Genomic DNA, 17,553 nt, shown 5'->3' on the forward strand with positions numbered 1-17,553 from the left:
GTTTAGGAGTATGCATACTTATTTTTTTTTTTTAAATAAACGAACAATATGGTATACATATATAATGTTTATAAAAATGCGACTTACCTTCTAGTTTCATGCCCACTTCCAGACATTTTTGGAATCTGCAGTAGGGACACCTTTTACGTTGTGTCTTGTCTATGTGGCAAGAGCGTTCAGCAACACATGTGTAAACTTTTTTGTTTTGCACCGTGCGTTTAAAGAAACCTTTGCATGATTCACATGTGAGTAAACCATAATGATATCCGCTCACTTTATCACCACATACAGGACATAATTCCTCGAACAGATGTTTAAAGTCAATACCTTCGCCACTAGTGCCACCACCAGCGTTGGTATTTACACTGCCACCGACTGTTGGACCACCCAAATGGCCACTCGAGGTGGAGGCTGTACCAACACCTACACCATGCGGCAGAAGTGACATGAAGCCTCCAGCCGCGGCAACCACAGCTGAGCCAGCATTCGGATTATTGCAAGCAACGTTGTCACCGCCGCCACCAGCACTGACCACACTATTAAGTAATGATACACCGGCTGAATTAACAATGTTATTATTGCCGGATGAGCCTGGTGTGTTGCCAGTGTTGCCCCCAACACTATTTGCTCCAGCACTCTGTTGTGAATGTGAGGAGGTATTGTCCTGATAACCTGTCGGGAATACGTATTGTGAATCGAAATTGTATATATACGAATATGAAAAGTTTGGGTTGTTGGCAATATTCTGTTGTTGTTGATGTTGATAATGTTGCTGTTGTTGATGATGTTGGTGATGTGTTTGTTGTTGTTGTTGGTGGTGATGATGATGCTGCTGCTGCTGTTGTTGATGGTGTTGATGTTGCGGTTGATTACTGCCTACTAAGTGCAATGTATAGGCTGTATAATCTGCATCGGCACCACTCAAGGCTGCTTCATTATCATTTGAATTGTTTCCATTATTGCTAATATTACTGTTATTATTATTATTATTATTATTATTGTTGCTATTATTACTATTATTATTACTATTACTACTATTATTTGCTGTGCTGTTAGAATTATTATTATTAGCAGCAGCTACGGATCCTGCGACACCATTACCTCCTCCTCCTCCGCCGCCACCGACACCAGCACCGTTAGCTGTACTACCAGCGGTTTGTAGGTGCTGTTGTTGTTGCTGTTGTGTGGCAGCACTGCCTAGTGCCGGACTTGAGGGCTGCTGTTCTAATTGCATTGTGAATGGTGACATATTAAGCGACGATATAAACGACGCTGTCGCCTGTTGTTGTTCCATTTCCAATAGCATTTTTGTTTGACTAACAAATGTAGAAATATGTTTTGTTCTCTTCTATATTTCAATTTCAAATTGATATAAAATATCAAATCTTAAGTAATTTCAGGCCAACTTTTGAAAAACTATCTCTAATCAGGGTGGGGAGGGGGTTTTAATTTCTTTTATAACTGTTTTGATGTTTATTTGGTTTTGTTGCAAAAAATAGAATATTTGAACGCTATGTCTTAATGATTTGCACTTAATTTTTTTTTTTTCATATGATTTTGTTATATAATATTTTATCTTTTTTTAATTGTTTTTAATTTAGTTTATTTGAGGCAGGTATGGAGGTAGAGTAGTAAAAGTCGTAAGTAATTATAAATTGTATAAATTTTTTTTTGTTTTAACAACAATTTTCTTTACACGCATAAATACATGCAAACATAAAACCACTGTTTAGTGCAATTCTTGGTTAATGTTGAATGTTTTTTTCTTATAACTTTTGTTCCAACGCGTTTATTTTTATTTCATAAATGTGGGTTGTTGTATAAAATCTATATTGTTGTTGCTTATGCCATGAATTGTTTTTGACAACAAATTATATGCATTTATTAAAAAATTTTCGGCCAGTAATATTACAGTACTTGTTGTTGTTATTATTGTTGGCGTAAGCAGCAATGATTTTGCTGCTAAAATTTCTATAATTTTATATTTTTTATAATAAATAATATTATTATTACAGTTTTTATTGCAAATAATGTTCTTTTTTTTTATATCTTGTTGATGTTGAAATAATTCTTGCTGTTCTAAATCTTGGTGAAGCTTTCGTTTGGAATTTTTGTTGCAATTTCGCAAGCAATTCATTGTGGTGAACAAACTTACATTCATTCAACACAGCATATGTACGCACACGTGGTTTTTGTTGTTGTTTTGTTTTATTTATTTATTTAATAAATTTTAAAATCATCTATAGAGTACAGGGTAGTTATTTTAATAGAATTTTATATCTAATAAACTTTTTAAAGCTGCGCCTAAGTTCATTATAACTTGTAAAGAACAATTATAACAAATAATAATAATGAAATTAAAAAAAATTTCTTCTTTTTTAACACATTAACACACAGCCACAGAGAAACATTCTTCAAAAATATATATAATTTAATACACAAGCTCTCTCTTCTCTTTTATATTTATTAAAATATTTTTTTCTTGCAGGTACAAATATTTCACATCATCATAATACATAGGTATTACATACAAATTTGCAATTATTAGCACAAACACAATTTCACTTTCGTTGCATCGAATTATTGCTTTTCACAGTTGACATGCATAAAATAATATTCTTTTGCTTTGACACATGTAATAGTTTTGAAACATTTAATTTCTGTTGTTATTATTATTGGTGGGATTATTGCCACAATGTGCGTTTGTCGAAATATGCGTTTTCGTAGCGACTCAAGACACGGGACTAAATAAGCTTATTAATAGTGAGCATGTTTTATTTTATTAGTTTTCTTTCGTTGCGTTGCGTTACGGGTGTTGTATTTAAATAAACTTTTGATATAAATGTAGAACTGTTTCTTTTTTTTTCACTAACTGATTTCTTAATACCTATTTGTTTATATATGCAAATAATTTTTTTTAAGTTGCCTTATGTTGTTAGTGATGCAAAGTTTATGCAAACACGCTCAAACAAAAAAAATATCGAGAATATTTTTGTTTGTGTTATTGTAAAGGTGTAATTGTTGTTGCTTGCTGTTTGCAGTTGAGTTGATTGTTGTTCTTAGATGACGACTGTTGATTGTTGTAACAATTTATTTATTGTTTAAACAATTGTTTGATAATATACATATAAACACACATGCATTTATGTATTTATTTGTATTGTTTTATTTTTTGTGCAAAATCTTGTATGTCGCTTTGATTTTATATCGGTGTTTGTGTTTAACAAGCATAAGTAATTCAAAACTATGCCAAAGCGTTGTTTGTTTGAATTTTGCACTTTGCCTATGTTTTTGTTGTTGCTGGATTGAATGGTTACATACATATATGTAATACTTGATTGTTGTAATTCAGTTTTTGTCTCAGTTATAATATTTTTACTTATTTATATATATATATATATATATATATGTTTTTATTATGTGATTATTTTTATAAAATAGTTAAAGGTACTTGGAGTAGCAAAATATTTATGAATTTTGAATGTTTCAAAATATTGAGAATAGATAATAATTTTTATTTCATATAGGTAACAAGGAACAAACACATTAAACACTCATACAATGAACATAATCCCTGGGCTGTTCATGTACAAGCATATATGCGTTAATGTTATATGGTGATAAAACAATGAAAATAACTAATATTTATGCTTTTTATTTTGAATTATTATTTAATACTTAAATTTTCAAAATTACTAAAGAATTTGTTATCAATGGTTGTTTATTAATTATATATTTTCATTTTTGTAATATTATTATGATATATTAATTTTTTTATCGCAGGTAAACTTTTCCGCACTTGCAAAGCAAAATGTATATGTGATATATTTTGTTATTAGTTGTAGTTGCTGCTGTTTGCTGGTATTGTTGTTGTTTGAGTTCATATAGAACTTTTTAAAAACTTTGTATGTTTATATTTAATTCAATTCAATCATATATTTAATATTGTTGACAAACTTGAGTTATATATTCGTCTATACATAATTGTATACCGCCGATAATACGACCAATATCAACCACGGTTCTCGATTGACTAAACCCAAGTAAACGCTAGGACTCCTGCAGTAGTCGTTCGCTTTGCCTATTCGCTCAATTCCGCTCTACTACGTTGTGTTGCGTGGCGCTGCCAAAGCAGCGCTGTCTAGCGAATCGTGCGTTTATTATGCGTCGACGTCGCAATTAAGCTTTTTCTATATTCTTGCACAACAACAAACACATTATATCGATATACATGTATATGTGTGAATATATACAATTTGTAATATTTTATTTCCTCCCACTAATATTTTCAATATAATCTTGTAATTTTTGTTTTTTTTTATAAAGCTTTGCTTGCACTTGTTTTAATTGCTGACTGCAATTTTTACGCTCTACAATGTCACCTAAAAACACACATTTCCATATAAAAATATGACTACACAACTGAAATGTACTAAATTCAAACAAAAACAAAAGCTAAGCATACGTCATCGTGTTTGCACTAGCTTTCTCTCATTCGTAATACTCGAGCTCCTCTGCTCTATACAACCACACTCACTCACACACATACATACATTAGTAAACTCAACAAAGGCAATTATACTTCGTGCTTGAAGCAAAATGAAAACGAAACTTTATTGAAAGCATTAAATAATCACAACAACAGGCGCAACAACAACAACTAGTCAAAGTAGAACAGCAAACGCAATACGCTGGCAGATCTGTTTGCTGTTATGTTTCTGCTGTAAGAAAACGTTGTTGAAAGCGAAAGTGAAACTAAATAGCTTTTTTTGTGTTCGTCAGTTCGTTGGTTTGGCAGGCTGTTTGTCTTTTTTTTTTTTATTCAAGTTTTGTAGCTTATTGTGGTAGCCACAATGTTTGCTCATCGTTTTTCTGTAATGCATTTATGATTGTTGTTGTTACTGTTGAAGTATTACAGCATAGTTGTATATCTGTATCTTCATGCAAGACTTCTTGATTGTGCTTGCTTTCCTTTAATGTTGCACACTTATACTTCAATTTAATAGTTGTAAGTTATATATGTATAATATAGCTATACGTTGTACATATATAATATTTATTTTTTGTGGATTTCGTAATTATGACAAAAAGACATTGGCACTAATTTTTGTGAACTTCTTAATATTTTTGTTTATTATTGCATTTAAATTTTTTTAAGACAAAAAATAAATGATTATCACAATTTTATTTTGTTCTCATCATTTTTGTATATTGTGCATTTTTCATCGAACGATTTGTTCATGACACCAATTCCAGGCTCTTGTTGATGGTGATGCATTTTATACTATTTTCTTCTTAATATTGCTGTATTCGAAATATGTTTCTTTTCTTTTTAATTTTTACAGAGATGTTAAAAATACTTTTAAAAAGTATTTGAAATACAAAATACTTTAGAAAAAAGTATTTTAAATACGAAATACAAAATACTTTTTTAATGTACATATTACAACAACATAATATATCTTTATATTAATTATTAAATATTACATTTTAAATAATTAAATCTTTTAAAAATTAGTTTAATTCGTAGAAAATTTAATCATTTCTTTATATGTTGCATATATAACATGTCAAAGGTAATCCCAATACACTGGACATTAGTATAAGAGTATTTGAAATACAAAATAGCTATTTTGTATTTATATATTAAATACTTGTATTTGAAATATTTAACATCTCTGGTTATTTATATATGTAAATAACATTCGCAATACTGCGAAAGATTGAGTTTCTCCCTCTCTTTGTTGAAACCAAATCCTTTATTTTGAATATGGAAACAAATTTTATTTTTCCATTTCACAGTTACATTAAATTAACCTTTTTCTCTCTTTATTGAGAGAAAATTCTTTATTTATTATACATTTTCTTAAATTTTTTTTTATGTTTCACAGGTTTATTTGTTTCCATATTTAAAGCATCTTTTTGTAATGGGTGTAAATACAGTAGACATCCAATATAACGAATGATTAATTGTCCAGCTTATTCGTAAAATCGAAAAATGCGTTATCGCGAACCGAATTTTTTTAGTTTCAATGGTTTTAATCAATTTATTAAATTACTGTATTAATCCAAAGAGCAATAAAAATAAGTTATTTTTGTTGTAAGTAATTTGTTAATATATTTTAAAAAAAATTATTTAAAATAATTTGTTAAACACTATGGCATGCCATGGCATACTGACTATGCACTCGTTAAAAACTGGGAGCCAGTATACTGAACCAATTTTAGGATTCTCAAATTAAGTATGACGATACTTAATAGTAGTTTTTAAGTTTAAAAGTGCCTTATTTAAGTATATTCATACTCGAAACGATTTTAAGAATGAATATTCTTGAATTAAGTATTTTTTCATTGCAATTTAGAATGAAAATACTTAATTTTCATTCATATACTTAATTTAAGTATGTCTATACTTAAATTGAATTCAAGTATAAAAATACTTAATATAAGTATAAAATTACTTAATTTAAGTATTTTTTTATACTGCCAGTAAGTTTATTGTGTACAAACACATATGCTTGTCAAGTATTTGCTCATTGCTAAAAATGCGCGAAGTGGTCGACAGTGAGCGTGCCACACTTACATTCAGTAACATCATGGTTCAAATCCGCAAGTAAGTAAAAATAAAATTGTTGATGTTGTTGTTGTTTTAATTAATTGCAACATTAATGTTTCAACTAATTTACAAAGAGAGTACTGGCAACTAGGCCATCGACTCATATGAAAATTTAGAAACAGAAAGAAGAATATCTAACATACAAACATTCATGACCGCACTGGGATTCGAACCCAGACCGTCTGCGTAGAAGCTCAGCATGCTTACCACTGAGCCACCGACGGCGGCAAAAATAAAATTAATAATTATCAATGTTGCGTTTTTAGTTTTGATTTTAAAATAAACAAAACAAACGATATGATCGTGTGTTTAGTAAATAGTTTATTTCTAAAAAAGAGATTTACGTTACATTTATTTTAATAAATTCAAGATAGAAAAACTTACTTATCGTTTATAGACCCTACGATTTTAACGCAACAATGTCAAACTTAAAAATGATGTAATATTGGGAAATTAACAATGACAGTTATAATATATTTGAGTATGGCAATGCTTTTAATTTCAATTTTCAAAAAGATTCGTTAACAGATGCCGCTCTCTGTCAGCGACAATCAATTTATAATTACAGAAATAAACGAACAACTACATAGCATCGGCAGGAGTTAACGAGGAGCCACAAAATACGACAAGTGGAAATAAAAAGTGCAGATTTAAGTGAAATTCCAGCATATATAAAAATTTGAATGATGGAAAATTGGTACTAAATAAAATAAAAAACTAGCTCCTAAATTCTGAAATACTTTTATCATGTAAAATATTTTTATTTATTAAATAAAAAACACTGTCATGGATCGGGTTTGATATGAGACATAAATGCTCCAAGTTGTTTGCGTTCTACGACTAAGAATCCATACACAGAGGGAAAAAAATAACTATTTTGTAGTAAAATCAACAATAAAACCAATGATTCGGCGCCAAATGTAAATATTGTTGTTTTCAACAAAAAATTGGTAAAATTTTACTAAAAGTTTTTGATTTTTTTAACAATCTCATAGTTAAAATTTGATTTAGTTAACAATATTTTAGTAATTTTTACTATAAATTTGTTATTATTTTGAAAGTGAGATATATATATATATATATAAATTTCTCACTTTCCAACCCGATTCTTGACATTTTTTTTTTTTTTAAATTAAAAAAAAATATATTATTCAATATTTTCCATATTCTGGGATTTCACTTGATTCGGCACCTTCCATTTCCCCTTGTCCTGTTTTTGTGACTTCTTGTCAGCTTCTGTCCATGTTGTTCGTTTCTGTAAAGACAAATTTGAAAATTAAAAAGTTATGTTTTGCGTACTTACGGATTTGAACCCGGTGCTATGTTGGTGTAACGCTCACTTACAGTCTACGGCATTTCGCACATGTGCGAACTACTAGCAAACAGGAAATATATATCATTAGGAACCACAAAAATCAAAGTAGTCTATAAATAAATTGTATTCAAAAACTACTTGCTTATTTGAAATATCATGGACTACTTTGACTGTTTTGGGTTCAGTTGAAATAATTTTTCACAAAATTTAACAACCAAATAGTAAAATTCTACAATCATGTGGTAATTTATACTAAATTATTGTTAAATTTTTTAATACGAACAATATTACAACCAAATAGTAAAATTTTACAATCCTGTGGTAATTTATACTAAATTATTGTTAAATTTTCTAATACGAACAGTAAATAGTGAATTTTCACAAACATATAGTACATATTACCAATTAATTGTTAAATATTTGATAACTCAGCATTGTTGATTTCTACAATTTGCATTTTTAAATTATCGATGGTTCTTTTCTACCTGTGTATATGTATGTACTTGGTTTAAGTATTCGCATACTTGGGACCTTTTTTCATCGAAAAATACTTAAAATAAGATTAAAATACTTGATTTTGGCATGATAATTGGTTGAGTGTACTGGTGTTCAATTCAATTCAATAAATATTTTTATTCAGAACTTGAAAAAATACAACAAAATAAGTACAATGATTGATATAAAGTGCCCTGGCGACGATCAAAATTCTCATCATGCATTATGTATGTATTAAAAATCAAAACAATTTGATTTTCATCAAGCATAGCCGACAACAATTACGTGTGCGCCGAAAGCAGCCGAAAAAGAACGAAAACACTCATACACACATAATGCATGATGAGTATTTTGATCGTCGCCAGGGCACTTAAAACAGTGTTGTCCAAAGCAACAGTATGCACCAGGGATGGAAAATGAAAAAATCAAATTGTACCTAAAATAAATCTCAAATTGTACCTAAAAGTATGAAAATGTACCTAATTTAAATAAAAAAAAAAAAAAAAAAAAATAAAAAAAAGATTTTATTTTGAAAAAAAATAACATACTATGTAATGCTGCATTTCCACTACTGACAAAATTGGCAGTTTTTTTGTCAGTATCCGTCAGTATCGTGTAAACGTCAGAAAAATCAGTCAGTTTTGTTTGTCAGTAATTTCTGCCATCTGCCGGGCAGTATTTTCTGACAATATAGGTTTTACGTGTAAACGATTAAAATATGAGATATGTCAGATTCTGACAAGTTGTCAGTAGCAAATGAACTTGTTCATTCAACTTGTTATACTGACAAAGTTAAAACTGACGTCAGTAGTGGAAATGCAGCATAAGTCTTTAATAATTCAACGACTTTTCAAACAATAAAAAACAAGTTTAAGGTCTTCATTCAACGACTGTTACAATTAAATAAGTACCCCTTTTTCTTGTAATCCATTCAAATAGATTTTATATTATTAAGAATCTATAATATAAGAAAATGTACTCACTTATCCATTGAAAAAACGGGAAAAGTGCTTTAATTCTTAAAATGTACCTATAATGAATCAAGTATACCTTAAGCCTTAAACAGAATTGGAACGTCGGCGTTTAAACGCTTTCAAAAAATCGCTGTCAAATCGTCGTCGTTGTCGTTTATCGTTCAGGGAAACACAATAGAGCGATAAACGCGCCACATATTTCCTATAATGCTGAGATCTCAGGTCATATAAAACATGATTTTTTTCACCAATTTTATAAATTTATCCTTTGTCATATCTTTTGTTTGTAAATGTCAATGTTAATCCAGCAGAATATGGCAAAATCATCATGACAGCTGATAAAAACGCCGACGTCGGCGATTAAAATAGAACATAGCTCTATCTCGGCGTTTTGCGGTCGGACGTTTTACGCCAGCAGTCGTAGTTCTATTCACTCACATATACTCAAGTGTATTTTAATTTTGACAGCGCTTTTATGACAGCGTTTAAACGTCGTACGCCGCAATTCTGTTTAATGCTTTATGTACCTTTTGAACTTAAAAAGTCGGAAAAAGGTGTAATTACACCTACTTTTCCAACCCTGGTATGCACCTTAAGGTAGTGTGCGTGAGCATTCTCTGAAAACTGTGTTGGCAGAGAAGTACACTGAATAAAAAATGAGCATGTTTTTTCTTTTAATGTTTTTAAGAATGAATTCATTCAATGTTAAACATTTTGTATTTTATTAATATAAAAAATCTAAATCTTATATTAATAATAAAACCTAAAAACTAATATTTATATAGTAAAACTGGTAACAAAAATAACTTATGATGATAGACCCATTATAATAAGGGGAAAAATACGGAGTAATTGTCAATAAAAGCAAAACTGTGTGATTGCTAGGGATCGCAATCCCGAACGGTTTTTATAATCCCGGGATTTCGGGATTGAAGAATACTAATCCCGGGATCCCGGGACGTTTCGGGATTGAATATAAAATAAAATTAAAATTCAACTTTTTATAAATTATTAAAGAATGAAAATAAAACAATATCTCATAAAACAAATGTAATTATATATTTTCAATACATAGGTGAGTAGAATTATATAACAAATTAAAAAATTCTTTGCGAAAAGTAACTACAAAGTTTAAAACAAAAACAGTCAATTCTTAATAAAACAACTTATAAGTACTAAACATATATAATACATATTTACATATTATTTTTAATATAACTTTTTAAAAATACTAAAATATTCAATGTCTCGTCTGTCAATCTGATTCTTATTTTGTTGCAAAACAGCCCTGAAGTTGAACAACATCTCTCGCACTCCACACTTGTTGGAGGAATAGTATTTAAATACTTTTGGATTAAATTCAAATGTGTGCCTTTTTGATCATTACCCAAAAACAGAGATATTTATTATTTATTATAACAACATCTGGTAAAACCAGCGTTGTAACTAAAAAAATATTAAAAAACAAGAGTTTTTGAGAATCCCGAAAATCCCGGGATTAACAATGAATCCCGGGATTGAAAATTGTGTGAAAATTCTCCGGGATCCCGGGATTTCGGGATCCCGGTATTGCGATCCCTACTGATTGCGTTTTGCTTTGTGTATCATGAGCAAAAATTGTTGTTGTTTTGTAGCATAGCTATCAACGACTGATGTGAACGAAAACCAATTTTTAGTGAACAAGCAAGAACAAGCAGCGTGTACGTATATGAAAGCAAGAGTATAGGTACGCCGACGTCTCAGCAGGTAGCCCATACTCAGGGCATAGGCAACGTCAACTTTGGACAACACTGATATAAAACTATTCTATGCCACTAGGGCTTTAAGATATGTTAACCCTTTCAGACATTTTGTCCAATATATTGGACGTTTGTGTTTCTCATTAATAAACAAATTTTTTTTAAAAAAATATGCAAAAATAAGAAAAAATTAACAAAAATAAACAAAAAAAAATTTGAAAAAATAGACAAATAAATATCAAATTCAACTTACAACTTCATAATGATTTTCGTTAAAAAACACCTTTTGGAAAAATTTTGAAAAAATTAAACAAACAAAATCAGCACCATTGAATGAGTTAATGCTGAAAATTTCATATTTTTATCTCAACTGGTTCATTTTTGTGTCTGAAAGGGTTAAGGTAGTGAAATAAGTACTATATGATTTGATTTGACATCCGATGGTAAATAAATAAAAAAAATAATAAAAAAGATATTGCTGGCAATATGTAATTCTGATGTGGATCTTTAATAATATTTTATATAGAAAACAATGAAACTGTGTTTAAATTCTTACAAATTGGGTTTTATTGAGCTTATTTATTTTAAGCTCAACCTTAAAAACTAAAATGTTTATTATATAATATAAAGAAATAAATATTCGTTAAATCGAACGTCTACGAATGAAAACGTTCGTTTTGAACATTAGTTCAATTGGACTTCGTTATATTGGACGTCTACAGTATTGGTCAATATTGCCATATTACTCTCTTACTGTCTTCATTGATATCTAATCCTCTGGTTTTTTTTTACAATAATATCTGTAAAACACAGCTTATAGCATACCTACTCTCTTAAGTTTACTACAATACTTTAAGGTGTATACAGGTGAATTCATACACTTTTTCTTTCATTTACTTTCCTCAACAAACAAGTCATAAAAGTTTTATGACAGGACTTACCCAACACTGCTTTCAAAAATGCCTGTGATATAAAGGCGCGTTTCTAAGGCACTACCTACTTGCATACACAAGATAATAAAACAAGGGAAAATGTATTGTAAATCAAACAGCTAGCTCTACGATTTGTATACATGAGAATGAATAAATAAATAATTTTATGAAATTTCAAATTTGGGACAATTTATCTTTTTTTGTTATTTAGCTAGAAGTCGCCATAAATTTTCCCTTCATTTCGAGAAAGTCCTTTTACTGAAACTATGTTCTGCAAAACTAATAAACACAGAGTAAACCACATCTGCATCAGGTAAACCAATGAAGTTCTTTTGAAAATAAATGTTCTGAATACAAAGTTTGGAAATACATACATACATACTTTTATATATTCGAACAACTTAACTCAGAATTTGAAAATATATCTTACTCTATACTTGATATCACGAAAAATAGGAGCATATATTAATAGACGAAATGAGAGGTGCCGAACTAAGTGAAGTTCTGGGAGATGGAAACCTTTTAATACTTAATCGAATAAATAAAAAAAATTAAAAAATTCTTATGTTCATGTTAAATAATTTTTTTGTATTAAAAAAAATCACTGTCATGGATCGGGTTTGCTCTTGAGACAAAAAAGTTATGTTGCTTTTTTCATTTTATATAAATACTAGCAGTGAATAACTCGTTCGCTACGCTCATTCGGGCAGCTCGTGCTTCGCACTTGCAGGTCGGACTATCCTTCTCTATTAAAAGAAAATAATTACTTTTTGGTGAAAAAATAATATATCTCATTTTATTTATAAAAAAAAATTAATATAACATAAACAATTTTTTTTTTTTTTTGAATCTTTACTCGCAGCTATTAACACGGACGTGCTTTCGGTACGAATGTAAAAAGCGTTTAAAAATGAAAAAACATTTTGTCTCTTGCTTAAACTCTTGAAAAACATGATACAGTAGCCGCTCGATTATGTGAACTAATTCAAACAGCCTATAAAATTCAAAAACTTGCACGGTATCTTGCAATTAAAATTAAAAGATTTTTTTAAATCCAACATACATGTCCATATTAAAAGGTAAATCACTTATTCCTAATTAGCACTTTTCAATTATGTATGTATGTATTTTTACTCCACTGAAACTTGTCAACTTCTAATGTACAACTCAAATTCATTAAAAAAAATTGTCCAAAGAATTCACCGTTATAACTGTGAAAAGAAATACCTACATAGTATGGAAAAATTAAAAAGCAAACAATAACAGAACCTTGCACGTAGAATTTTGCAAGAAATATTTTGTTCACTCTACATAACCAAGTATCTACTGTATATGTATGTTTTGCACCAAATGAATTGGTTAGTGAATTACCGTTATCGTTATTTTGCCGTTATGTTTTTGTACAAACTAGGGTTGTGCGAATGTTCGCATTCGCAACATGCGAATCTTTCGCAATTTTCGCACATTCGCATTCGCACTCGCATTGCTTTGCGAATGTTTTAAGCGAGTGTCATATTTTTTACTCTCGCTCGTTTATTTTAGTTTTTGAAATTTTCAGTTTTATTTGAATCTACTGCTATTTATTACTTTGAATCGGCTACGCTGCTCATCTGTGAAATTGGATACATGACATGCGGTTGTCTCTTTCTGTTGCACAATGAAGCAATTAACCCTAGAACGCATGAAATGGTACACGTGTACTTTTTTGAGTTTAAAATTGCTGTCATTCGAAAACGGTAAAAGATAGAGCCTTGAAACTCCGGATCTAGGAAGTTGAAGTGTTTTCACGTGTTTTGACACCAAAATCAGGAAGATCGACCCATTAGATCCTGGGCTAGACGCCTCTACATTTTTTAACTACGAGAACGCATTACAAGGTACACGTGTACCTTTTTGAGTTTAAAATTGCTGTCATTTAAAGATAGAACCTTGAAACTCCGGATCTAGGAAGCTGAAATGCTTTCACGTGTTTTGACACCAAAATCAGGAAGATCGACCCACTGGATCCGGAGATATTTTAAAGGCAAACTAATGGAAATAATACTTTGAGTTTGATTTTTTTTTACACGATGGTTGCATACCAGATAAAGTTGGTGCACATATCGCACATCAAATAACGTAAATAGCAGGTAGACAGTTTTTGTAAAACATATTTATGTTATAGTTTAGAATGTTTACTACAAAACTGCATCAAAATTTTTTAATATTTCCTACATTAAATATTTAAAAACGCAAAAATATACACCAAGGTACACGTGTACCTTGTAATGCGTTCTCGTTAGTTTTACTTTCATGCATTCTAGGGTTAAACACTAAAAACATGCTGTTGGCAGTTAGTAAACCCTGTTTTTTACAGTTATTCGAACCATTTTTGTAAAATTTGATTAATTAATTTTATTGAATTTTGATTTTTATATACATATATGCACTCGCATTCGCAAAAATTACTCGCTTTCGCATTCGCACTCGCTTCGTCGACATTCGCACAACCCTAGTACAAACATATTTTAACACAGCAGCGTTTAGCATAGCAACCATAGCGATTCATGCAGCTGCATATTTATTTGATTCTTTTGATGTATCATACTTGTATAACATAGTTGTATTAATAATGCAATAAATCATGTTAATTATTAAATTAATAAATATAACTACTTATAAGAAAATAATTTCCTAATTGTTTTCCATAAAAATATAGAAAAGTTCTCAAAAAATTCAATTCAATTCAAAATATACTTTTGTTCAAGAAAAATGTACAAAACCTTATTAATACGATATGCTGAGTTCTCAAAAAACATTTTTGCTAAGAAATTAGAGATAGTTAAATTACAATTTCAAAACATCAAATGACAGGCGTGCAGAAATGAAGAGATCGATGCCAACATACATGTCGAATTCATACAACGACAGGTTCAAACCATTTGTTTGATTGATTTGTTATCAAACATGTTCCAATCAAAGTTTGTTAACAATTTTCAATTTTTACCTTAAATTTTATTAAAAATTTTAAAGACCTGGTATACAGTTTCAATTGCATGACATATACCTACAAAAAAGAAAGTGTGTGTGGTTGTGCTCGCCTTCGGCTTCGCACTGTTTCACGCACGACTGAAGTTATGCTTATTGTAGTACTAGCAGTGTATAACTCGTTCGCTACGCTCACTCGGGCAGTTCGTGCTTCGCACTCACGCTATTCGTACACAGCTCGTGCTTCGCACTCGCATTCATACCTCATGATTGTATTTGTGTATTTGTATTTTGTGTTTATGCTTTGTGCTTTCGTTTACACTTCAGCATATCGTTGTAGGGTGTCGTTATGTCGTTCTGTAAATTTTACCCCCATACAAAACCCTCAATAAAGAAGTATAACTTCAAAAATTTAAAAGAAATCGAAATTATCTCCAAAACTGCTATATGTTCGATCGGTTAAAAAACAAAAACTCAAATTTTAACTATACAACCGCCCTTTTCACCCACTTGGGGGGGGGGGGGTATTCACAAAAATCCCTTCTTAGTGGGGGCTTTTGCTATTATACCTACAATCCTGCCAAATTTGAAAGAATTCTGTTCGGTAGTTTAGGCTGTGCGTTGATTCATCGTTATTAATATGGATGAATTCTAGGGCTTCCAATCCCGAAGACTTTTGACAATCCCGGGATTTCGGGATTTAAAGTTTTAAAATCCCGGGATCCCGGGTATCTTCGGGACTGCGAATAAAATAAATGTCATGCTGAAATTAATTTTTTTTTATTATCATTTATTTACAAAAAACAAAAAATTTCAATTATTATAAATAAAAAATTGATGCACAGTTGTTTCGAAGCATTCTGAGAAGGCTTCGGACTGGTCTCTGCGTGAGATTTGTAGAATTACGTAGTAATGAATAAGAAAAAGACATTCACATACGAACAATTATGCAGGTAAACACATGTTTGTGTGTGTGTCAAGTGCAAGGCGAATTCAAACACAAAAAATGAACAAAGCAAGACCATTTGTTTGTGAGAGCGCTCTCACAAAATCTGAAGCAACTTCAGCATTTCCTCATAGCCTTTGCCTTCATGTTCACTGTTTCTTTTTTTTTTTCGCACTTGCGTTCCTTCCTCACTTTTCGGCAGCGGTAACGCTGCGAATTCACAGCTTTGCAATAATTGCTGAAATATAGACCCGAAAGACGTAATTCTACGTCGAAACAAAAAAAAAAATTAAAAAATAGCAGTATAGTCTAGAGGTGGAAAACTATCGATAGTCAGCACTATCGATAGTATGCGATAGTTTGAAAAAAACTATCGATAACTATCGATAGTCTTAAAAGTTAAAAGTTTTGTGAAATCACTTCTAATTATGAAAGCTTAACATAATTGTTCATCTATATTATATTATGAACTAATACAAATTCATTTTAGACAATTAAATTCAAATATATATCTATATATTTTTTTGAGCAACGCAAATACATGAAATTTCCAAAGAAATATTGTAATACATTTTTATTGTTGCCCTCCAGACATTGATTATTATTTAAAAATACCAACATATCAACATTTTTGGGCTTAAGTCTACCTCGTCTATCTGAAACAATAATCCCAGCCTTACTTAATTGTAATGAGTGTTCTTTTTGCAAGAGCTTTCACTGACATAAAAAGGCGCGGGGATATTTGACATATATACAGTGCTGCCAAGCATTTTTTGGGTAATTTACGCTCAAAAGAGTTGCCGACACGAAAAAAAGGAATATAATGAAAAAAAAAAAACAAATAATGACGACTATCGATAGTTTCAGGCAACTATACCAACAACGATAGTACCATCGATAGTTTTTCACCTCTAGTATAGTCCACTTTTTTTCCCAAAAAAATCGAAAATTTTAAATTCATTTTTTTGAATACCATCACATTTGGTATAAAAAACTAAGTTAGTTTAATTCAGCAAATATTTTTAACCCCTTTTTTCGAACGTAATTTGGATTTTTCAAAAAACAATTTCAACAAAAAGTCTATTCAAAAATTACAGCGTATAGTCCATGATTTTTTTAAAAAATTGAAATTTTTAAATTCCAGAATTATTACAGCAATGCTGGTGTATTGTAAATCAATGTAGAAAACTACTACTATATAATCCCGAAAATCCCGGGATTTCAAAAAAATTCTGGGGGCTAAAAAACAGGTCGGGATCCCGGGATTTCGGGAAACGGGATAGCGGGATTGGAAGCCCTAATGAATACTAATGGTAGCTATCGATAGTTTCTCATTATTATTATCTATAGTAGATACTCAAAATTAACCCCCACTGGTGTAACCACTGTCTCTTCCGCTCGATATATACCCAAGGTGCCCAAAACCGATATACATTGACAAATCAATATATTAATAGCAGGGTTGTGCCTGTAAAAAAAATTTACATGTGTAAATCGTAAAGCGTGTAAACGTGTCAAATGTAAAATCACGTAAAACATGGAATTTTTCAGTGTTATGCGAGTTATATA

General features: G+C 30.4%; 1 protein-coding gene across 1 annotated transcript; it reads right to left on the reverse strand.

Annotated features, from left to right (window-relative positions):
• Positions 1-87: 87 nt before the first annotated feature.
• LOC136210442 (uncharacterized) lies at positions 88-1,306 on the reverse strand (the record flags this gene model as incomplete). Its single annotated transcript, XM_066001746.1, has 2 exons — positions 1,198-1,306; positions 88-1,044 (listed from the first exon to the last, which is right to left on the reverse strand). Coding segments are annotated over exons 1-2 (1,066 nt in total), but the record flags the coding sequence as incomplete, so codon positions are not given.
• Between the last annotated feature and the right edge of the window lie 16,247 nt (positions 1,307-17,553).

This window comes from Euphorbia lathyris, unplaced genomic scaffold, assembly GCF_963576675.1.
Source record: "Euphorbia lathyris unplaced genomic scaffold, ddEupLath1.1 SCAFFOLD_42, whole genome shotgun sequence".
Classification (NCBI taxonomy): Eukaryota; Viridiplantae; Streptophyta; class Magnoliopsida; order Malpighiales; family Euphorbiaceae; genus Euphorbia; species Euphorbia lathyris.